General features: G+C 39.0%; 2 protein-coding genes across 4 annotated transcripts in view; both read right to left on the bottom strand.

Moving 5' to 3' along the window:
* Nucleotides 1-25081, bottom strand: part of dus1l (dihydrouridine synthase 1-like) — a 658813-nt gene that overhangs the window by 550604 nt on the left and 83128 nt on the right. The window lies entirely within an intron of this gene.
* On the bottom strand, nucleotides 2408-22171 carry rbbp6 (retinoblastoma binding protein 6). 2 transcript variants are annotated; one of them, XM_079836016.1, is made up of 17 exons: nucleotides 21171-22171; nucleotides 20629-20728; nucleotides 20065-20098; nucleotides 16809-16850; nucleotides 15541-15629; nucleotides 15362-15458; nucleotides 15070-15212; nucleotides 14755-14927; nucleotides 14578-14681; nucleotides 14113-14480; nucleotides 13932-14007; nucleotides 7605-7665; nucleotides 7448-7502; nucleotides 6993-7364; nucleotides 6611-6733; nucleotides 4651-6516; nucleotides 2408-4556 (listed from the first exon to the last, which is right to left on the bottom strand). In XM_079836016.1, the coding sequence occupies exons 1-17, from the start codon at nucleotides 21334-21336 to the stop codon at nucleotides 3080-3082; spliced, it is 5346 nt and encodes a 1781-aa protein (XP_079692142.1). In that variant the 5' UTR covers nucleotides 21337-22171; the 3' UTR covers nucleotides 2408-3079. The 2 variants fall into 2 exon arrangements, with proteins under 2 accessions (XP_079692142.1, XP_079692143.1); XM_079836017.1 differs by having other exon boundaries at nucleotides 15070-15209; nucleotides 21171-22169.

The raw sequence follows: 25081 nt of genomic DNA, 5'->3' as shown, positions 1-25081 counted from the left end.
GTTATTTATAGTAACTACTGAGTTATGAGAGCGTTGTCTGTCAGCGCGAGTTTATTGTGTTTGTATCTGAGAGTTCTGAATAAACACGAGTCCCAGTCACACCGAGTCCTCTTCATCATTATTCTACCAACTTTGTAACACATGCAATGTAAGTTACCATTACAGCGAGATGAACGAGTTAGTAAGTTTGATTAAAGCATTATTTCTAGATATGTTCCAATCATATGAATAGCGTCAGTGATGCGCATTGAGTAACTTACACAGCGCAAACAAAGACACAACAGTAGTAATCGAATGTAATCCAGTTTATTGTGGGGAAAGCTGGCTAGCCTAGCCCAGATACCCTCACGCTTACCCCCCTTCTGCTTAATCTCACGCCGCGTTTGGTGCCTCCGCTGTGGGCCAGATGCAGTACTGGGGGTCGGGGATGTTGAAGGCCGAGCTTCGGCGTGTGTGAGGTTTATCTCTAAAGATGTTACTGCTGATGTTAAACAGAAAAGACTGTATGCACATTTTAGAACAGATAGACGCGACGAGGACGTACAAAACACTGACTCACAAGATAGAAAACACGAAAACACAGCTCTGTCGGGAGAGAGAGAAGCCGCAGCGTGTGCACGAATAATAAATAATTAGCTACACATCAGAAATCAATGATCACAGATCAGAAGGAACTGAAGAAAGACTTCTGTTTTCATTTGTACATCCAAACACTGAGAAACTGCCAGTTCACTCGTTCACAAGTAACGTTAATGATCTCTCGAGCGTTTGCATGGGCGTGCCAGATTCTCTGGGCGGAGGAAAGGGAGGAAACCGTTCCTGCTTGGACGTCAAACCAGGAGGCTTCAGGATTGGCTAGTCTGGCCTGTCATTTTCTCAAAGGCAGAGAGAGACAGCCAGAACTCGGGTTTACACCGATCAACATTTCTATCCACTTGGGGACAATATTCAGGCTAGGGGAATTCATATTAATGTTGAAATACCTCATAAAATGAAAATTTCATGCCATGGGACCTTTAATAGCCATTTGCTATGTAGTGACCTTTAATTTGGAGTAGAAAAAAGGGGAGTGACTTTATTGCATCAGATATGTCACTTTGCTCACAGCTGATTGGTCCAATTTCAGTTTGAGATCTCTTATCCAGAACATAACCTGCCCTGGAGCAGGTTAGCTGTGGAGTGTAAGTTACTATGGAGATGAACACTGCTAAAAGCCAAACCACTTTAATGGTACCTTGAACCCAGGATTGGCACAAACTAAGCTTAAACATATCTGGATAGCCAGCTAAACCGGCTTCATGGTATAGGCCCCTGATTGGGTTGGTTTGGTTTTGCCAACTCAAAACTAATCCCATAACCCTGAGTTCAACTACCATGGTACGGGCCCCTGATTGGACAAAAAAATCTGTTTAGAGCAGGATGAGGCATCAACACTTTAGTCTGGTTTTATCAGAGAAAGACAGTAACTTTTTAATGCATATATCTTAAAACTTGCATATATCAAAAGCAAGTTTTGTTTAAACAAAACTCCCAGTAGTTTAAACGAGTGCCGTACACTGTGACCCTCTCCGGCATTAGTGTATTCAACACCTTTCTGAGGCCACACTTTGACACATTCAAATATATAGACAACATTCAAGATATACATTTTAATATTAATTATTTTAATTATGTAGTACTAACAGTAATTAAACAATAATTAGTAAACAAATCACATTGAAGTTATAAGTACTTTAAGTACATTAATCATAAAAAAAATATTTTTAAAAGATTAATTGTAGACATTGGGAAATGAGATGTACAGCAATTCCTTCTACAGAAAATAAAGGACAGAAGTCATGAAAAAGATGTCTGACTGAGTGTAATTCTGAACTGATCGTTTGTTAGAAACGCTAGTTTTTAGTATTTCAGCAAAAAGCATGTCAAATGACCACCATTATTAACGTGTTAGATTCTTCTTTAAAAATAAATAAGTTACAGCACAGCAAGGCACTTAAGGCAAGCTTAAAATAGTTTCAAAAGTATTGCCATAAAGACTACTTTAAATGTCTGTTGTAAGACACATTTTAATAGGATATGGACATCAGAAGGGAGTTACTTCATTGAGAAGTTAAAAATCCCCCAAAATGTAATAGTTGGTACTAGTAAAATGACAATATACATACAATAAATAACTCTGTTACACTTCATTTTAAGGTGTCCTTGTTATAGTGTAATTATACATTAAGTACAGAGTATTAATGAACAAATACTTACTATAGGGTTAGGAATAAGGTTTGGTTTAGGGCTAGTCACATGTATAATTTACTGTTATTTCTGGAGTAAGTACATGTAACAAGGAACAACGTAAAATAAAGTGTTACCAATTAACTCCATTTAAATAGACAAATAGAAAGAGTCTACTGTGGTCAGTCGGAAATCTTTATTACCAAAGCATGAAAATAAACAAGATGAGAGTCCATTTATATTTGCTGAAAAAATTTATTACCCTCAAAACATTTACAATTCCATTTCAGCAGATAATTTAAATTACTCTTGTGAAGGTGAAGTAAAATAAAACGAAAGAGTAGAGGAACTATTCACAGTGCAAAAACATACAATTTGTAAATCAATGTGCCCCAATGCCTGGACACCACTCTCCAGTTACCTCTGTAACAATATTATCATACTGTCAAAATGATATGTTTCTCTCCAACTTAAACATACAAGAGATGAGGTACAAAAGGGCTTTTGCAACTCTGCAAATTTTGCAAATCTGCAATCACATTCACATTTCTAAAGTGCTTCCTCTACAATGGCCTTAATGCAAAACCATGATGTAATGAGAATCTGCAACTATTTTAAATGAGAACCAAAATATTATTGAAAATTCAGAACCCAAATAACCTTTATCATTCAAGTAGCTATTCTCTTGCATTGGTAGGAGAGGTTAGCATGGTCAGACAAAAAAAGCATGTTGTTAACCAATGAGAAATAGCAAATAGAATGAAAGCTGAACCAGTAGGCTGAACTAAATATATTTTCAATGCTTCTTAAAGATGATTATTAAATTAAATCAATGGTTAAACCTATAAACGAATTAAACTGATACTTTTGCCTTGAGTTCGTCTCTTTCACTTCCATCTTTCTCCTTGTCATCTTTGTCTTTGCTCTTTTTGGACTTTTTTTTCTTATGTTTGTGTTTCTGTCCTTTGAGCTCTGACTCAGACTCATTACTTGTGTGTTTCTTATGCTTTTTGTGTTTTTTGTGCTTCTTGTGTTTCTTCTTTTCCTTCTTCTCCTTTTTGTCCTTTTTCTTCTTTTTACTGTCCTGACTGCCTGGAGAGCTGGGGCTGCTGCTGTGTCCATGGCTTCCAGAGGGGCTTGGACTCTGGCTGCCACTGCTGTCCCGCTCTCGTCCCTTCTGCTCCATCTTGCTCTCAATGTCCGATGTCTCGCTATCACTTTCGCTGTAGTCAGGGACAAACGCAGCCTCGTCAGTTTCCCGCGCTAAATCGGATGACAGTCTTGTGGAGCGTGCAGATGGGATTTTGGTGTGGTCGCCATGTACGCCACCTTTCTCTGCATCAGACCTAGGCTCTGGAGTCAAAGCTCTATGAGGAGTCCTGTGCTCCCGGTCCTTTATAGGACGCACATCAGAATGCCTAGAACCCTGGCTCTCCTTACTGCACGGCCGATCTCCTTTGTGATCCTCTGGGCCGGTTCGTTTAGGCTCTGGGGCATTTTGCGATGATGCTCTCTTATTCCTACTTGGACTTGGACTCCTATTCGACTCCGCTGGTGCTTCAAGTGTTTTTCTCCCCGAGTCTGTGTGCAAGTCCTTTACCCTAGAGGGAGATGCCCTCCTCCTGATTGGACTTCTCTCATCTTTTGATCTTGAGCCTAAGTGGTCTCTTGCATCATCTCTATGCTCAGGTTTCCTACTTGCAGGGCCTGTAGTTGTCTCTCTACCTACTGGCTTTCTAGAGGTTGGTTCAGGCCGGTCAGCTTGCCTGTCTCTGGATAACTGGGAAGAGGAGCTCCGTTCACTGCCATGGTCACTGCCTTTCTCCTGTGCACGCTCCCTCTCCTGATTAGGTACACTAGGTTTCCTTTTATCAATTATCTCACGATCTGCAGTGCTGCTGCGGTCTCTTTCTTTCCCTCGGTCCCGTTCTCGCTCTCTGTCTTTGTCTTTGTCCTTGTCAGAATCTTTCTCCTTATCACATGATGTGGGGTCCTTGGCAGGTTTGACATCTGCCTCTTTGGAGGCAGACAGAGCTTTTTCAGCGTGGGGAGACTCCTTGTCAGTTGATTTCACAGCACTGTTCTCCCCTAAAGGAGCAGCGCTGGATGTGTTGATGCTGTCTTTTCTATTTGCAACCTTAGAATCATCGTCCTCAGATTCATAGTCCTCCTTCTCCCATTTGGAACGGGGCACTTGTATCATGACGATTTCATCCTCAGCAGGGGTGGAGCTGTCATTGGTGTATTCCTCCAGGGTCTTTACCACAGTCTTCTTTAGGTCAAGTTTCTCCTCATGCTTTTTGATGGGGCTTCCTCCTGTGGAGCTGGTGCTGCCAAACACAAAAAAATATGAATAAATTGATGTTGATGGTACAGATTAAAAGAAAAGTGTTGCCAAGTACTTTAGCATTTTAATTATCTTACCTGGTGTAATCAACCAATAAGGATCCTGACCCATCAGAAACATGCACCTTCCTCTTGAATTTTCCTCTAGACTTGTCCTGCCTGCTCTTTCCTGTGGCATGAGAGGAGTCCTCTGCTGAAACTGGCCGATCAACACTGGATATTCTCTTGCCAATTTCCCTGTTGATTTTAATCTTTCTTACAGGCTCTGGCTTAATATCCATCAGAGACGGAATAGCTACTTTCTCCTTCTCAACTGGCCTTTCGCTCTCCAGTCTAGGTTTAGGTTTTGGAGAGCTTTTGGCCACTTCAACTTCCATTTTTGCTATTTTCACAGGAGGGACATCCAGGTCTTTTGCAGATGGCTTGTCATCTTTCCGTTTCTTTTTATCCTGTTTGGTATCAACTGCCTTAGTGGGTATCTTCTCCTCAGTTTTCACAGGTTTCTCTGGCTCTTTTTTGGGGACCTTCCCATCTTTGTCAGATACTTTGTCTTGCTTTGGAAGGTCTTTCACAGATTCCTTCTTGCTTTTGGGCTCATCTTTGATGGGCTTCAGCTCCTGGTGGTGTTTAATGGGCCTAGACTGCATCAACTTGCGTGGGAGCATGAGTTTGGACTCTGAAGACTGAGGTTTGCTTATTTCAGATTTGTGGGATGGTTCATCTTTGACTCTCTTAATGGCTGGTTCAGGGGGAGCCACCTTCTCTCGCGGTGCATCTGATTCCTTCTCTCTAGTAGATTTTGACACCTTTCCTGATGCTTCCTTCTTCTGCCCACTGCTTTCAGACCTTCGTTTACCTTTGTCAGTTTTGCTTTTATTTCTCTCTCTCTTCTCCTTTTCAGGGGTACTCTTGTAGGGCACTGCAGCACTATCCATGGGCTCATCCCTGACAGGTGTGGCATCATCACGGCTTGAATTCATCAGCATGGAGTCTCCTTTACGATCATCTTTCCTGGATTCATCCATAGAGTCAGAGTGGCTGAAGAGGTCACCATCATCTCTCTTCTTTTTGCGATGTTTCTTATGTTTCAGAGACTTGGAGTCTGTAGCAGTGCTGCCACTTGGTTCTCTGTCCTTGATAGGTTTCAAAGAATCTTTGTTAAGCCCTCTCCCTGGTCCAGTGGTGTTGACATGAAGGTGGCCATACTTCTCAGCACACTTCTCTTGGTATGTCATGGGAACTCTGCCTCTCGGAGGAACACTGTGGCTTTGAGGTGGTGGCGGGTAATCCTCCCGACGTCCCCTGCCATAGGGGGAGTTTTCTCTTGGTCGGGGAGGAGCAAAACGCTCAGGGGTATAGGGATCTCTGCTGCCTGGAGCACGGCCTCTCATTTGACCACTTGGTGGGTTGTCATAACTCTTAAGGTATTTGTCGTACCACTCCCTGTACTCTCTTTCCCACTCTCTGTATCGCTCTCTTTCATAGGGGTCACTCTGGTCTACATTTCGGCCATAATAAGCCTTAGCATCATAAGGAGGGAGCTCTCTGTACCTCCCTGTGTATTTGCGCTCACCCTCCAATTGAGAAGGGGGTGGGAGTTTCTTGCTGGGACTGTGATTTCTATACACTGGGGATCTGGAGCGGGAACGATAGATTCCACTTCCCATCGCAGTCATCTCCCGACCCCTATACGATGGAGATCTACTGTGGGAGCGATGGTATGTAGGAGTGCGTGACCTGGATCGATAGCTACGGCTTCGACCTCGGCCCCTGCGGTTGTATGGTGAGCGAGAGTAGGAGCGTGATCGGGAACGAGAGCGCGATCTTGACCGAGATCGGGATGGTGATCGAGAGTAGGAGCGTGGTGATCTGGATCGAGAGCGAGATTTTGAATATGAATATGATGAGCCACTGTAGGAGGAACCCCTGTATGGAGATTTTGATCTGAAAAAGAAAGGTAATTTAGGACAATTTAGTTGATGCAAAACATTTCCCATTAAAAATGAGAGCTTGCCAGTGGACCTGTATTATTCCTAACCTAGAGTAGGATCGCCTTCTCTCCTTCTGGATCTTTCTGTATTCCAAAAGCTCTTTGGCAAAGTCATTGGTAAACTCTTCAAGTTTGGATGACTTCTCCCTGGTAACGAATCGACATTGGGAACTATTTATCAAAGACAGGAAGGAAATAAAACTTTCCAGTTAAAATTTGGTTATTCATTACAACACACATGATTATAAAGGAATGAGAGGGGAAAAAATCCACACAATACAGATTTAATAAAAGTTAACTCTCAAAGACACTATAAATAAAACATGCTATGATCAAAACAACCATTTTCATGCATACATATGATGAATGAGCCAAATAACCATTTCACTAAATATAACTTTAATATATATTGTGATAGAACTCTTCTTACTCTTCCTTCAGTCTACGCTGCTGGCGGTAAAACTCCTCCTTGGATAGAAAAGGTGCTGCTGGCATAGAAGGGATAGGGTTGGCTATAGGTGGCTGGGCACCGGGAGGCACCCACGGAGCTGTCACATTAGGTGGGACAGGTGGAAATACAGGTGGTGGAATGTTGAAGGGAGGAGGAGGCTGCTGTCCTGGAGGATACTGTATGGGATACTGCTGAGGAACAACACCAGGTGGCTGAGGCATAGGATGTGGTGGAGGAGGAAATAGAGCAGGAGGCACAAAAACTGGAGGGATAACAGGAGGAAGATTTTGCACTGGTGGAGGCTGTGTTCTTGGTGTTCGCTCATTAGGAGCTCTCCCTCTATTTGTGGACCTGAAAGGATAAATAGACGAGTCAAGTATTCAACTTTTTTGGATCAACTGAAATATTTTAAAAATACAATCTTTGATGCTTACAGATCCCATGTAGGACGGTTTCCAGTTGGCCTTGGTCCACTGGTCCTTGGTTGTCCTAAAAAAAATATTTAAAAAATATTTAAAACCACCAAGTCTTAAAAAAAAAAAAAAAGAAAAAAAAAAAAAAGACACCCAGATTGTGCTGATATTATCTTACCTGGTCTGTGCATGTGGTGCTGGGGCATATTCGGCTTCCTAATTACTGGAACATGGAATCCCTAGAAAACACAAATGGGATGAGGGGGATCACTAAACTGTACTCATGGAAACAGGTTGAAGGCTGCACAGTAAAGTTGCCAATCTCTCTACTTAACAGCTTGTCTGTTTTTGCAACACAGAATTCAAATTCTATTCTATGGTTTGCATCTAAAATGCCAGTTACTCAATATTTTAGTCTTAATGGAACTACACTTGCTCATGTAATATGGTTTAATAGTAGGGCTGGGCGATATGGCTGAAAACTGTATCACGATACTGTATCGGTCGATGTCGATAATTATTGATACTTTTTATGACCTATTTAAAATAAGGACCAGGAGAAAAATATATTACATTTTAAAAAATATAATTCCCTCAGTTATAAAGGCAGCATGGAAAACACTCAAATAATTAAAATGTAAACATAAGTCTAAAATCACAATGAACACTTAACAATTATCTCTTAACATTAAGGTGCAGCGCCTCCGTTATTTCTTTTTACCGTTTAGATGCTTTGTCATAAGGCACCGAAGCAGAATACCTCTCCAAGGTGGTCTGCTGCTTGCACAGTGTTGGAGCTGCAGATGTTGTTGGAGGTTGCTGACAAATACGGTTGTGCTCCAAAGGGTTCTCGACGCATCCGTACCTGGTCCGTACGAGAGAGACCCCATTTCGCTTGGCGGTGTACATGACTGCACGTCAAATTTTGTAACTGCGTGCACAACTGAAGATTCATGAGTTTGAGGCGAATCTGGCCGAGCATGGCGTCTCATCACACCAGCACCCAGTTTGCACGTCTAAATCAGTTATATTTACTTACTATATTATATTTACAAAATGAACCAATAATAGCAGAAATAAGCCCTTTTAATGAAAATAAAGATCCATGTTTAATAAAAATGTTCACAGACTAATTGAAAATGTTTAGAGAAATTAGAAAATGTTTAAGAGCTCGTTAATTTTGTTGTATACATGTTCTCCCAAACATATATTCTGTTCTAATGTCACAAGTAATACTGGGTTCACTGGGTTTTACACGATTCTTTCATAGTGTGGTTTTGGTAAAGTTTACTAAAGTAAACATTGTCACGCGTGTACTTCTCACCGCTGTTTCCTGACGGTTTATATACTTGAGTCGCCCTCTGTTGTTTCAAAGAATAGCACAACGGTGAGCACGTTGAGTATAAACACCTTCCCAAGCGGACAAGGCTGCGCAGTCAGCGGAGGCTCGCCCTGCGGAGCCAGACGAAAGTATAAACAAAGCTTAAGGTGGTAAAACAAGTTTGTGGTTTTACCAGACTTGGTGGGGACGATGGTCTTGCAGACGACATACGGTCCGACTCATAAAAAAAAAAAAACTGCCATACTGGCGAACTGACTTGTTTTCCTGTTTTATCGACAATTTCCTTGCTCGCCGCGGCACTCATTTTCCACTTATCACTCCACGCTGGTTCTGTTACTGAAGAATCCAACACAGGACAACGATATGGTGCAACCAAAATTGATATGGTGACATGATTTGCTGTTAGCGTGTCACTCCCTACATTGCTTGGCTACCAGAGAGTGAGTGCCTTTGTTCATGCAACCAAACTTGCTTCGCAATCCCTAGTTTCTTCATATGAAGATTTTTTCGAACACATTTTTCATTGATATCGATTACGTGTCACATATCGTTATCATTTTATTGCCCAGCCCTATTTAATACAGGGTGTCTACAGATACGAACAAGTTAAATTTAAGACTTAAGACATTTTTAATACCACCTTACGTGAAATTTAAGACCAAATCTATGATGGAAATACACATTATATTACATGCGTATATGTAATATTTAATGCAAAAAGAAAACAAACTATCCCCGAGACACAAGCATAGCATTTTGTTAACTGTAGTGGACATTATGTTTTAGCGATTTTTTTCTGACACCATACGCGTCACATTTTTAAGTCTGGGTGTCCTGTAAAGAGCACATTCAGGGATTTTCAGAGATACCATTTTGGAGGTTTCACCATGACCACTCCATCTCCTGTCTCTAAATATGACTGGCACTGACTGAATGATCAAATTTTACAGTCTTATGGAAATTACATTTTGCAATTATCATTTAAATCTAAATTTTCAAATAGTTTGTTGTAAATCAATATCTCGGAAAAGTATTATGGGGTTTCAAAACCAGCATATGACTTACTAAACTTACTTATGTTACTAAATAGGACCTTGATTCCATACGTCCAATGTAGTGGACAGAGCAACTTAAAAGCACTTAAAGCATGTAAATCAGGCATTTTGGAAGACACAATGAGTGAACAGGAAAAAAAATTATATATCAATATTCCCAGGATATTAGATATTCTAATGAAAATGTTGCCAATTACTACTCCCATTAGTACACTTCTTTTTTAATTTATGTATGGACATTTTACACATTGCATAAAGTAAAATCAAATCATTCTGTTGTATCTTTCATAACACAGGCTAGTTGAGATGTTCACTGATGTCTACTACAGTGTAATGTAACAATAAAAGCCCAATTTATCCCCACAAAGTATCATATAGTATCACCAAGCTTTTTGGTGGTATTAACAATTTATTCTGAAGTAATATATTCATCAGTGCTCTTAAAAGTACAGTTTAGAAATTTCAAGAATTTACTATAGGGCTGTTACCAATCAAATTAAATAATTTACAGTGTAAAATTCCAACTGCAAAAAATAATGTTATGAGATTAATGTTTTAAATACAATTTTGAATAGGCCTATACGAGTAAGAAATGTTTAAACACATAACATTAAATTTAAATACACTAAACCACCAGTAGGTGGCAGTAAGTCACTTCATTTCAACCGACTGGTTCAAAGCGCTGGAAAAAAAACAACATGCGGAGTGTCGCTGGGAGAACGCGAAATATCTTCCTTCTGCGGTTGTCATTGTTTTTCGTTGGTGAAACTGAACAAAACAGTGAATATTGTGTCTAAAATGTAAGTAACTTTACTACGTGTTTGTTGAACTTGTAATGTAACGTGAACTCGTGAAAATACTCAGCAAAATAGCTCCTTTGTCATGGTATATTATTTAATTACAGGACTATATTATAAATAAACTAAACCTGTTACATTTTTACCTCAGTATGTTTCTTCTGCGAATTTCTTTATGTTTGCCATTACGCAAATTTTATTTCTCCATGAGAGTTTCTCACAAACAGTCAGGCAGCGCGAGCCTCAACAACAGCGCGACACTGATACCAGAAATACACTATCCATTATCCATCACTGAATGTAATAAAATCAGAAGAATCATTCTCGTGATATGATGCTGCCATTTGTTGTAAACTTGCATGAACCCATCTAAACTAGTTAGGAGGCTGGTCAGCTAACGTTAGCTGTAGTTCGACTGGATTCTGCCACCGCACTTCTCTCTGATGACGAAGCAGTGACTAACGTTACAGCGGGGAGAAATCTGTCTGAGGTTTTTCCAATGATAACAGTCACAGTGTCCGTCAGACTGGAGAATTTTTTTCCGGTAATGTAACCAAAAATATAGAATTTATTGGTCTGAATTTAAAATTTTTCTCATTTTATGAGGTTTTTCAACATTAATATGAGTACCCCTAGCCTGAATATTGTCCCCAAGTGGCTAGAAATTTTGATCGGTGTAAAACTGTTCTGGCTGTCTTTCTCTGCCTTTGAGAAAATGACAGCTCATACCCCTTTTTCACCAAAGCAGAGCCAGAGCTAGATCGGAGCCAGAGCCTAGTTTCAAATCGGTTCTTTGTGTTTCCACACCCAAAGCCCCAGCTCCGAGCCAGGAAAAGTGGTTCTTAAGTAGCACCAAAACATTGCTGGGCTAGAACAGGGCTAGAAGTAAGAACCGATTCCGTCAGGCGATGGGGGTGGTGTCAACAAGACCAACACAAACTGGAGATCCGCCATTGTGAAATAGCAGCTAATGGAGCTAACAGCTGCTGCTCGTTTGTAATCTCCGTCTATACAAATTACGGCGAACTGCATGAATGCGTTGGATTCGCTGTGTTTTCGTTGTGTTTTGATGCCGATGTAGGATCGTAAAGCCATGTGAATCAACAGTAACGCAACGTTTGCATTGTTGATGGAAGGCTTGTTTGCAGCTGTGCTGTGCAGAGACCGATCGCAGTATGATAACAAGTCCAGCGAGAGCATATGACTCCTTATGCTTTTGATTCACTCATGCGTTTTTTATCATACGTGGATCGTGTGCGCAGCGCCGATGCATCTTGAACAAGCCTGGTGTGTGTGTGTTTCCCGCTGCCCAGGGTTGCCAGGTTTTCACAACAAAACTCGCCCAATTGCTACTCAAAACAAGCCCAATCGCAATTCAGGGGGGCTTCCCCGGTAAAAATAACATTTGGGGGTAAAATGTGTGTTTTTTTGGCATGGTTGCCTACTAAAATTCGCATTCCCGGGGCTAAATATTACATAATTGGGGTCGCTTCAAGCCGCGGTCATGAAAAAAAGCCTGCGGCATAACCGTAGACTTGGCAACACTGCCGCTGCCTCGCTAGCGTTGCTGAGAAAGATGAGACGTATACAGTGACGTAAGACATGGCTCTGTTGTGGCTCTCAGCATGTGGAAAAGCAAACGGTTCTTAGAAGGCTCCTCAGTCGAACCAACTATGAACTGGGACTTGCTCTGGCTCTGAATTAGCTCTAGCACTGCCTTGGAAAAGGGGTATCAGACGAGCTGATCTGAAATTTTCCTGTTATGAAGTCATACCGGGAACGGTTACCTCCCTTTCCTCCGCCCAGAGAATTTGGCACGCCCATGCAAGCGCTATATTTGTCCTCGAGAGATCATGGCTTGTGAACGAGTGAATGCTGGCAGTTTCTCAGTGTTTGGATGTACAAATGAAAACAGTATTTTTTCAGTTCCTTCTGATCTGTGATCAGTGATTTCTGATGTGTAGCTAATTATTCAAGTTCACACAGAACTTTATTATTCGTGCTGCGGCTTCTCTCTCTCCCGACAGAACAGTGTTTTCTACCTTGCGAGTCAGTGTTTTTGTACGTCCTCGTCGCGTCTATCGGTTCTAAAATGTCCATATAGTTGTGAGTAACTCATACAGTCAGTTCTGCTCAACATCGGCAGACTCACATCTTTAGAGATAAACCTCACGCATGCCGAAGCTCGGGCTGCACTGACCGGTCGGCCTTCAACATCACCGACCCCCAGTAGAAGCGGGGTAAGCGTGAGGGTCTCCAGGCTAGCCAGCTTTCCCCACAATAAACTGGATTACATTCGATTACTGCTGTTGTTTTTGTTTGCGCTGCGCAAATGCGCGTGCGTCACTGACGCTTTTCATATGATAGGAAAATATCTAAAAATAAAGCTATAATCAACACTTACTACATAACTCGTTCATCTCGACAGCTGTAATGGTACATTAGGCCTACGTGTTACAAAGTTGGCAGAATAAGGATGAAGACTGACTCGGCGTGACTGGGACTCGTGTTTATTCAGAACTCTCAGATACAAACACAATAAACTCGCGCTCACAGCGCTCACAACTCTATACAATATAACTTTGTTTTGGTAGCAAATCGCTCCGTCTCTGGTCCGTGATGTCCGGTTCGCGAACGAATCATTCTTTTGAACCGGTTCTTTTTAGTGAACCGGTCGAACCAGTTCACCAAATCGGACTGAATCGTTCTAAACTGTTCGCGTCTTGAGTCAGCGCTGATCCATAATTTACTAAAGTTACTAACTTTCTGACATGAGTGACAGCCCCTCCGACTAGAAATAAACTAATAACCTGAAGTATATGCTAGTCACTAGAACAGTTCACTGAACTGAGACGATGAACTGATGAGAAGTGAACTCAGGTCCATCCGTCTCTCTGGCAGCAGGCTCGTGCCTGCTCGTGCCTCGTAGACCTAGCCCCCTCCACTACAAGATCTGATACTCATTTCAAATGCAAAGATGTCAGCCAATCACAACAGTGGGCGTTTTTACTGAAGTCTCACAGCAGACACACCCCTTGAAACAGGGCATTCAAGCCAGAGGGCAAACATCAATATAGAAAAAATGCCTTTTATTTCTAAATTATGACATTTTTTGATGTAAAAATCAAACTAACAACATAAGTACACCTCAGGAAACAAAATAATAGAAAAATGCCATGCCATGAGACCTTTAAGGCCTTATTTAAGGAAAACCTTTTTTAAGACTCTTTAAGGACCCGCGGTCACCCTGTAATAGCCTATGTTATTCTCTTATATTAGCCAACTTAAAGCATACTGTAAAAAGGTAATACCTTTGAAAAAGCTGAACTTGTTGGGACAGAGGGCTCTGATGAAGGCACAACAGTAGATGCTGCAACCTCTGGTTCCCTGGGGGGAAAAAAAACCCACATTAACAACATAGATATATTCAAACCCGGTACCTCATGTTTTACACAACCAGTGGATCCTCTGAAGTGCTAGAAAATTATTTACTTAGATGGAGGAGGGTCATCCTGCTCAGTAGAGTGTTGAGGAGAGTTCATCGCAGGACTATAGTTTGATACTGCAGGCGCAGTGCTGCTGTGTACAGTAGAGCTGCTAGAAGGTGGTGGGGTGCTGGAGGGCTGATGAGTGCTAACAGGAGATAAAGGGGCAGCAGGTGTGCTTTGGGGAGGTGTGCTATCAGCTGTTGAGCTCGGAACATTGGCCATAAGAGGGTCCTGTTGGCGTGAGCTTGCCAGTCTCAGAGGTGGCCGCTGAGCAGTAGCCTGTGTTTGGGCAGAAGCAGCTACTTGAGCAGCAACTGTAGCTTTTCGAATCCTCTTGGTATATCCGGTTTCATTCCTAAAATTATTCACTGCCTGGAGTTGGAAAGAAAAAGGTTGCGTTAATGTTCTACTATTAAGTTAGAAGCATAAACGCTGGTGTTTAACAACGATTAAGATAGGGATTTCTTACTTGGCGCAAGAATTTGTTCGCGATCAAAGCATCAGGAGATACATCCGATTGTTTGCAGGTTGGGCAAACATGTTCCTCAGACTCCAGCAAACATGTTCGAATACCTGTGGATACCAACAGACTGTAAGCTTCCAAAAACACTTCACCTTTCTGACATTTCTTTGTAGAGACACTTACACTCATCACAGTAGCTATTTCCACAGCAGGGGATAACCACAGCGTCTGTCATAAGATCTTTGCAGATTAAACACAGCAGCTCATCAGGTACAGGATCTTCTTCCTCTGAAGATGAAGACTGATTTTGGGGCAGGAATGGTGGCTTTTCTTTTTTCCCAATGGCATAGGCCTCACTAAACAAAGCAAGCACAATATGATTAACGAAATTGAAACGTTGACGCGCCTACTCTGATGGTTTTGCATAACAGTGGCAGAAGTGATAAATATTGACATTTTCCTTTAACAATCATTTAGAGAAAGGCCAAGTATACTCACGCATCAATAGTAGGAATGGCATATATTCCACTGTTGGTCAACATGACTCCTTTTCTGTTTGGATCATCAACCTCCACCATGAAACTCCGAGGAATTCCAGTGCTTTTCTTTATCCGTTGAGGAGCTTCAAAACTTCGATCCTGCTAACACACGGTTGATATGCAAGGTTAAATTTCTTCTCTGACTAAATGAGCATACTAATGGTAAAAAATGCTTACACATGCAAAGAATTATAGTCACCAAGTTCAAAACAATTGTAATAAAGCAGCTGTGGTAATGAAAACCCAATTACCCCATTTGTTGGGCAGTTTCGGATATAATGTCCAGTTTTTCCACAACGAAAGCATGTGTAGTTTGGTGGAGGTGGACCAACAAGCTTCTTTGCATAACTAATGAATAGAAATTCATGTTAGAATTAATGCTGAGAGTAATTTTAAAATATAATGCCTATGTCTTGAATTGCATACTTACTGGATTGGGTCATATTCATGGTTGGACTGAGACATCATTGCTTTTATTTTGTCTTCCTCTGATGCATTTGTTTCAGCAAGATTGGCTGTCTGTTTAACAAGTAATAATTTTTTCACAAATAAAATCAATGTTGGAATGTTCAATCGAGCCCAGAGATTTACTGAAACCTTGTCCTGTAAGAAGCAGCTTCTTGCCTCTATCAGTGCGTGATCTTTAAAAATACTAAAACGTGAAAGTATGAGTACCACCTCAGGCCTTGAAATGAGAAACAAAGGGACAACACATTTTATATTAACCATAGCACGAGAGCACATGTATTTATTCATTATCAAAAAGACAAACCGACTCTCATGCAAGGCTTCACTCTCATCCAACTACACACATGCACTGCCCATGGTCTAAGAGAATTTTCTCCATTTATTTAGTTTTATCAGAAGGTCTTATGGGTATGTCAGATGAACAGAAAATTTTCACACTAACGCAAGCAATGCAGTCATGGCATAAGACGTACATAGTAGCAAAATAAAATGGCATGATCAACTTGAAATTCAAATTTGATATTGCACCAAAATTACACTATTGTGAAGCATTTTCACATAATATGAAGAATAAAGACAATTAATCATTGTTCATATAGAGTAAATGCTACTGATGTCTTTAAAGTCCAGTATAAAGAAAAAATATTGCACATTTCTCTACAAAAAAAGTCCATAAATGAATAGCTGAGGGAATTTTTTAAAAATCCAGAGCTTTGATCTTCAATGTGAAAAGAACAAAAGATTACAACAGGATTCCAGAGTGCCTCATTTTTCGAAGGGGAAAAAAAATGCAATTAGCATGCGGGCAAGAGGATTATACGGTATTTCACACTGATAAAAGGCAGTTGGCTCACTCTTTACAGGACCAGGCTTTCACACAAGTAACACCACAATTATCACAAACAATAAGCACATATCAACAATTCTAAATATAAATCTTACATTTTAAATTAATGTGATTACTGATATGCAGCATAATACAAAACGCTAAATCAATATGATACTCCTGATAATAACAAAACATACAATTTCACATTGAGTATTACACAATCAATTTCACTTAAAAATCTAAGCATAAACACAAACTGGATGTGACAAACCACAAGATTTGACCAACAACAAAAAAATATATAAAAATCTTGTGCCTAAATTATGGCTTGCCAAATCCAAAACACTTAAGTTAGATGGAGGAGGGCAGAGTGTATCAAGTAGTTACAGAGTTCAAAATACCTTTGAAAGCAGGGCCAGTGAAATGGATGAAGAATCATCAATCTGTCATTGGGAAAAAAAACATTAAAACAAAGAGGGGTTCACCACTATGACAAGGCACAAATCTATCATGCCCAATGGAGAGAAAATTGGACAAATCAAAGTCTTCAAAGTTAACACTATATAAACATCAATTAGTAATATTTCAACCAAACCCTAATGGAAACAAAATACATTTGTTTAAAAGCGTTTGTTTAAACACCACAGTTAATCGAACATTACATATTTTATCATCTTGTTCATCACTAGGGTGGTCAAGGTACCAAAACTTCAGTAGTCGGTACCATTACTAGTAAATTATTTTGGTTCTTGGTACCCATAGCAAAAACAGTTGAATTAAGTACTTTAAAAATTGTCCGTTTGGTCTCATCCATTGGTTACCACTGTAAATCATTGCAGTTTCAGATTCAATTGAGCAATTAAAAACGGTTGTGAATTCAGAAACTTTGCAGTTTACTTGGCAGCATGAAAAATTAAACTTGTATTTAGATTGAGAATGGATAATAAACAAAAAGCAAGAGAAGAGTCCTTTTTAATCACTAACGACTGTCAATCTCTAAAGCGCAAGCTACGGGAATTCTGCACTCTCCGTAAAAACTCCTGTTATAACAAAAAAGCTCTTAATTGTACAAATGATTCTCTTATTTACATTGTGTTTACTCTTTGTTGGTTATAATGATAGGATTGATGAATATGTGGTTCAAGTTGAACAAAACCAAATAGCTTTCAGAGGTGTTAAGCAAATTCTGACTTGCTGATTAGCACCTCTGATAGGCCATCGTGTTCACGTGCTCAACAGATATGATTGTGATTGGCTAAAATGCACAACGCTTGTAAAAACACATTGTAAATAGAAACCTTTTATGCTCAAGAGCGCTCAAACGAACAACAAACAAGTGTGTTTGAAAGCAGCGTATATCAGTGGTTACCGAATATACCCGGTACTAAAGAAATATCAACTTTTTTGTACCGACTGGTACTGGTAGTACCGGTACATTTGACAACACTAGTCAATACCAATGAATGGATATCGTTGACCTTTGAATCACTATGAATAAAAAAAAGGTATAGATTCAAAGCTTTTTCACAGACTGTGCCAATTACTTGCAATCTAAGAAAGATATAACTCTTCAAAAAACCCTACGGAAAGTGAACACACAGGGCCTTAAGAAAGATGTGAGGGAGTTAAACACTGAAGTTTTATTGTACAGTAAGTCATATAGAAAATGCAATTTATTCATATAGAAAATATAACTATAATACAACAGCCCATATAGTATATGAAATATATATTTGAAACTGTTCACTGGAATTAGGTACTTTTGTAAATAAGGGTCCTACATAATGTGCCTTGTAGCGGGTAAATGCTTTTATAGCTAGTTTGGGTCTCAACATCACATAAGTACATGGGAGAGAAGCAAACTACAAGTGCTAACACAAGAAAAAAAAATGTATAGCATTATAGCATAGTTTGTGTTCATCTGTCACAGTGGCCGGTTGCATAAACTGCTTAGACTAGTCTTAAAAGTTAGTCATCTACTTTTTTTCTTCAAGACTGGTCCTAATTTTTATTAAAGCCAGTTACTTAAAAAGGTAGATTGGTCTAATGGCAATTTAAAACGATTGATTGATCACCCCTTGGTTAACAGCAAGTTGATCAAACTAGTTCTTAAGACACAGTCTTATCATAATGGCTAGGTTTATGCAACTGGCCCAGTAGCTGTTTTGCATACATTAGAAATAAGACATCAAATATGGACAAAAAAAATACAAGTCACATGATTCAAATATGAATAAGCAGACTTCTGTGGGGCATTAAAGTACAATGTTCAAAAAAGAGGGTGGTGAAAAAAAAAAAAAAAGAGTTTAGTTTTGTTAGAATAACTTCACACTTTTTAGCACAATGTGTCATGTCAGAATGACAAACACTAACTGAAACGATCTGTAATTACAAAAGTTGTGCCCAATAATCACCCTACCACTGACGCTGACCAATCGCCAATAAAAACAAAATCTCACTATAAATGCCAAAATGTAAGATTCGTATTTATACAACTGTACAGTTGTTGAATAAACAGCTGGTCTGGAATTTCACCCAAATGTTTCTCTCTTCCATTCCCCAATAGCTTTTGTAAAATACAGCAATATGCTACACGAACCAATGTAATTTTTCAAATGTAAAGGGTAAGAGAACACCTCTTGGGTATGACTGTTCAAATAGTTACATTCATTAAAATTGGAATGACCTATTCTTGTCACATATTATAGTTAAGCAACTGTATATTTGCAGTCACAACGTCTATATTGGCCTAAGATGTACAATTTCTGCAACAATTGGCTCTCTCAAAAGAAACGATATTGGAAAATTCACAGAGAATTTAGTGTACAGTTTTAACTAAAGCAGGGAATATAAATTAAGTTCTACAACTACAGATAATTTGTTTTCCACATATGAAAATTAAATAATTAAAACTGCATAAGAGCCAAGTCTTGTTTGATTATCCTTTGAACGCCAAGAGCCAGTTTCCTAAACACAGAGACAAGTCAAGAACAAATCGCCAGTAATAAATATATATACATGATTCACCTAGTTAGTCGAAGGCAAGGCTCATTATGTTTAAGGTAAAACACTGATGAAAACTCAGTCTCTCTCTCACACACACACACACACACATCCACACAACTAAATTAAACTATTGTGCCTTGTAATAGCAATTGAGTAAACATAAGTAGTCAGACACTGAAGCTGTATGATACAAGATGAAATTAATAAATAACACAATGCATATTTTTATTTAAAAACAAACAAAACAAAAAAACACAGCTTTTTACAGATGTGCCACTTTAAGGACAAACAAACTGAACATTGGCCATGTTCAAGAAATATGTAGATCAATATGATCTTACACTACACTGTACAACAGAATTCATATTTGTAGATGACTTATTCAATGTGAAACAGTGTAATTAGCATGCGCACAGACTTCTGTACACACTGGAAATTGTATAAAAAAACATGAAAAATCAGTGCAACAGCTTTAGCGAATCACACAATATAAACATTAAGCTCAACACACTTTGTTATCTTCAAACAGGTTTCAAAGACAACATTGAGGAGCATAAGAAATTTAATTTAATTATTTCAAGACAAAGCATTGCTGCTGAGGAGTTTGAAAATGTGTGTAATGAGACAAGGAAATGAGGTGTTTTTACATACTGCTTTTGAAGATCCACTTGGTTCAGATCGATCGCTGCAAAACAGAAAAAAATGAGAGGTTAACTTCCAATTAAAATGACAACACTTATGATTCTTCAACATTTACTGCAAGGCCACAATAAAACTGCTAATAATAAGGTGCATTTCAATCTGAAGTTGGCAATTACTTTCTGCTAAGGATAAAAAATAAAAAAAAATGATGGGATAAATTCAGGTTGATTGGGACACTTTTTTCCAAGTCATCTCAAAGTGTCCCAATCACCCCTATGGATTTTTTTTTTTCAACTTGCCAACAAAAAAAAGACCACTATTTTATATCAAGACATTTAATGAATAATTGAAAATTATACAGAAATGTGAATAAACTGACAACTTCAATGCAAGAGAACATTAGGGGTTTGGATTAATATTAGGACAATTTTAGGCAAATGACAAATTAAAGTTCCGGGGTGAACTATGTTTAAAAAAAAAATCAGAACCTAAAGGCTCTGCTTTGAGAACAGCCTTCTTACAAAACACTGCAGTGCAGGTGTTAAAAGCAAATTCAAGTGTTAATGTACTTACATGACATATGTTTTGCTTGTCGACTTAAGCCCTCCAATAGGGATTCGCCTGATGATGACAGACGAGTTTTTGGGGATGAGGGCTCCATCGTCAGTGTATTCTGTAAACAAAGACAATAACGACACGACCATTCATCAACATGCCACATTTCCCATTCATTTTCTATAAGGACGCGTCGAAAACACGTAACGTTAACTTAACTTGTATACAAAATGGAGTCTTCACAACAAGTGTAAGTTACGGGCAAAATAAACGGTTAAATGTAATCAACATTCATAAATACACTACCGTAATAATCATAACAGTTGATTTCACAAACGTTAAAAACTCGACATTTAAAAAAACAGCGCTGTTGCTAGTCAGGATTTGGCCTTATTACGTTAGCTAGCAAACATTAGCTTTGCGCTAACTACAGTAATAAACACGTTTTCCTATTCAAAAATTACTAAAATGTAACTTACATGTATTCTTTCAGGTTATGTTAGTATTAGTTTTAAGCAACCTCAAAGACTATACATAAATAACTCGTTTGCCCAGCTTACCTTCTTTAGTTTGAGCGTTGGTGATTTGTAGGTCGCAATCCGCGGCCTTCAGCTTTTCTCGCCCCATGATCTGGCGTTTCAAATCACTGAGCGTGATGTGAAGGCCGTCAAAGGTGACCGTGTCGTAGTTAAGTTTAGAAGAAAACTTGTAATGGACACAAGACATGTTTAAACAATCCTTGTGGTCAGATACCACCACACACAACCAAACTCAACTACAATTCGCACAATCGCGTGGGCTCTCCCAGCGATCAACCTTACTCAATGTCAGTTTATCAGCTTAACAATTTAAGAATAATAATAGCCATATTTGCTCATCTCAACACTCTCTTTAACCAAGAGTCACCACTTAGGAGGTCGTGTGGATTTTGCCTCAAGTGAATAACTGCGATTTGAAAATATCAAGTGTTCAAAGATTGTGATCAAGTGCAACACGCAATCTTAAAGACGCAAGTGACTTTTAGTCCACGGAATTTCCCAGCCGAAGCCAGAAATTCTCCTGCGGGTTCTCAATGTCCCAGGACCATATGGCGGTTAGCCGTGAGCTGTCCGTAAGGTCCAACTCTGATAAAGAAATATAGAGTTCAAAAGGTGTCCGTATAGGTGAACGTGTAGAGTCCTGCAAAATATGTCGCCCAAGTGTCCGCATCAAAGTTCCTCCGAAATGTTTGTTCGGTGTAGTCCAAATTTCAACAAAACGCAAACCGACGTAGTTTGAAGCAAGGCCTGAAACAATGTGCTAGCAGCAGCTAGTGCGATCAACCTAAAATGGCGTCCATTACACATACAAAAAAACAAAAGACTACAGGAAAACCTACAAAACGCTAAAACAAAAAGAGCAAGAAAACCGGTCCTCCTTTTATCAAAATACTGCCGCGGTAATCCAGTCGTCCCGTTGTCAACGCTGGTGACCACATAGAGGTTTAAATCACAGTTTGAACGCGCTGACTACATGCGATTTCGAAAACAACCCACCGACTCCACGCATTCAAGGGGTTTCCACGGAAAACGCAGGGGCAAAGAATAAAGACGTTACTAGGAGGGGCAACGACTACGCATGCGCAGAGACTGCCAATTGCGGAATGTCAACATCGATTGTAAGAATAATAATAATGTTTAAAACCATGTTTTATTTTTTTAACTGCAAAGATCATTTCCCGGTTCCAGGGTTTCATTAACAAATGCCAGAACATTTTGTTATAGGCCTAGACTATTCTACTACACTATATGTTGGATTTTGAGGATTAGGCCTAAAAATAGTAATTTCCGTTCATTTACATTTTTGATCATCAAAGCCATGTAATTTATAAAAGTGCATGAATGTGCAAAAATAAGCAGCCAAAATGATTTGATAAAATGTAACTAAATGTAGGCTACAGCCATCTATATGCACCTAATATAGCCAGCCTACACTACGTAAATGTTCGTTTACATTTATTTGGGTAATTTTGCTTGGCATAATAATTAGATTTAAATAATTTAATTTGTAATTATTTCGTGATTTAATTTGAAAGATATTTCTTTATATTTAGCCTACATGTAGGCGACTACTAAGATCTACAGTATGCCTATCTATATGGGATAATAACCAAAGTTTATCCAGTAGTAGCCTATACATTATTTTTGCCCGCCACACTTTGTTTTTAATTTATAAGAAGATGAATTCTATTTTTTGACCACCAGATGGCAAACTATAATTACTGATTCTCGTGGTAGCACCTTTTTAAATAACCTTTAGCACCCATTGTCACAAATGTCATCGTAAAGATGGTGTGCTGCTTGTAGCATTAACCAAGCATTGATAAGTTAGATCTGAAACCAAAAACTATTTCAAGTAACACTTATGTTTTAGTTCTTTGTCAATCGCAGGGTACACAAAAAAAACATTACATTAATTTTTGGGATTGAATCAGTCGTGATAAGAAGTCAAACAATGCCAGCAAATGTGTATTTTCAGAAAGCATCTGTGCACTGTGCACTATTCTCGCATGTATCTGCAGCATATGGACATTTGCTCATGCTTAGTCTTATTGTGTTCACAAGTAAAATATAGAATGTGAATGAGAATATATTATTCCCTCCCTTGTGTACCGTTATCTGATAAATTACAAATGGGTGCGATTGATAGGCCTACACCAAAGAACACTTGGGTAAATCAGTCCGAATTAGAGTTAGGCCTACTTATGCAACTGTTCATGTGTGTGCAAATCCATTCAGGCATTTGGATAACACATTTAAAGGTGTAGTGCCATTATTTGGTAAGTTTATGTTGGATGCTCCCAAGTAAGTGTCCTAATGCATTATTGCATGATGACACTGATGCTCGAAACAGCTCTGTCCACATTTGAATTATCAACGGTTTGCCAATTTCTTTCATTTGAGCCTCAGATTGGTGTCTTTTGATGGAGGCTGAATAGGCTACTTTAGCCAGTCATATTTTTCTCTCTATCCCCCTCAAGGTCGATATTATCTGCTCAGGGATGTCTTGACTCGCGGTTTAACTCATGAATATTAAATCTATACCTGACCCAACTGCATACAAAAAGTCTACAGACTACCTGGGTTCAGTCAGGCTGCTCACCCATGGTTACACACTCCATGTGAACTTGTGAGATGCGCACTCTTCTGTTGCCCCTCGGTGTGAGGAACATTCGGCTCTCAGCTGTCACATCAAACTCTCATTTTCTCAGAAGGAAGGACTGACTGATGGTCACCTACTTGTCTGCCATTTACTATCTCCTCCCCAGCAGCCTCTCGCTGTCTTTCTATCCCTTCTATCCTGTGGTTTCACCACAGACTGCTTTGCACAGCCAATCACTGTAAATCCAGTTCATTTTGCTCAAACACTGGCCTTCAGGGGACACAGTGTGTGGATGTGCTGTGCAGCTTTAACACATGGGCTACAAATGTAACACTTTGATTGTTCGGTTTTGGCTTTGTAAGCCCTGGGAGGGGAAATTTAAATCATTCAATTTCAAAGGATGACACTGCATTTTTTTTGACAATTCATTTCATATCTTTAAGTGGGGTGAGTTTCCCCGTAGAAAAGAAAAAAAAATGTTTTTTTTGTTTAACTATAATATATCAGTTATTTCTCCTAAAGGCAGCAATGAGATTAATGTCATTTTTTCACTTATCCTGAATAAAGACCTCAACAAAAATAAAGTCTGCAATCAAAAGTAAAATTTATTTTCAAATTCTTCCAATATCAAATGATCTGCGCTGTTATCCACATTCATTTCATTGCTCTTTCTTACTTTATGCCAATAATTGTAATTTGTGTTTATTTTTATTTAAGCAAGTATGTGAGACAATGTTGATACTCTACACCACACCACACATTTTTTTTCAAGAATATATTTATATGAATTATAATGTTACAAAATATTTCCAATAAATGCTATTCTTTAGAACTTACTATTCATTGAAGAATTCTAAGTATAAAAATATTGTTTTTAACATTGATATTAATAAGATATGTTTCTTGCGCACTACATCATCATGTTAAAAGGATTTCTGAAGGATCATGTGACACTGAAGACTGGAGTAATGATGCTAAAAATTCAGTTTTGCATCACAGGAATAAATTACATTTGAAAATATATTGAAATAGAAAACAGTTATTTTAAATAGTAATAATATTTCACAATATTACCGTTTTTACTGTATTGTAACCAAATAAATGCAGCTTTGGTGAGACTTCTTTCAAAAACATCAACAATTCTTATCGACCCCAAACTTTTGAACGATAACATGAAACACGATAATTCAATAAAACAAATAAATTCGCCTCTTTGTCATTTCTAGGCTTCACTCACAAACAGTGTTGGGCAGTATACTAGTAATGCGTTACAGTAATAATAGGCTATTACTTTCCCTGTTAACTAGTAGTGTAACTAATTACTAATACA

The sequence above is a fragment of the Gobio gobio genome, assembly GCF_949357685.1.
Source record: "Gobio gobio genome assembly, chromosome: 1".
NCBI lineage: Eukaryota > Metazoa > Chordata > Actinopteri > Cypriniformes > Gobionidae > Gobio > Gobio gobio.
Note: the sequence above shows the minus strand (reverse complement) of the source record. Positions and strands in the feature narration are given on the sequence as shown.

Excerpts from the sequence above, each read along its gene's own strand:
- rbbp6 (XM_079836016.1), bottom strand. The coding sequence starts at position 21,336 with ATGTCTTGTGTCCATTACAAGTTTTCTTCTAAACTTAACTACGACACG. Across the intron at positions 20,099-20,628 it reads ACAAGCAAAACATATGTCAT|CGATCGATCTGAACCAAGTG; the intron begins GTAAGTACATTA and ends TCTGTTTTGCAG. Across the intron at positions 14,008-14,112 it reads GATGACCCTCCTCCATCTAA|GGAACCAGAGGTTGCAGCAT; the intron begins GTAAATAATTTT and ends TTTTCCCCCCAG.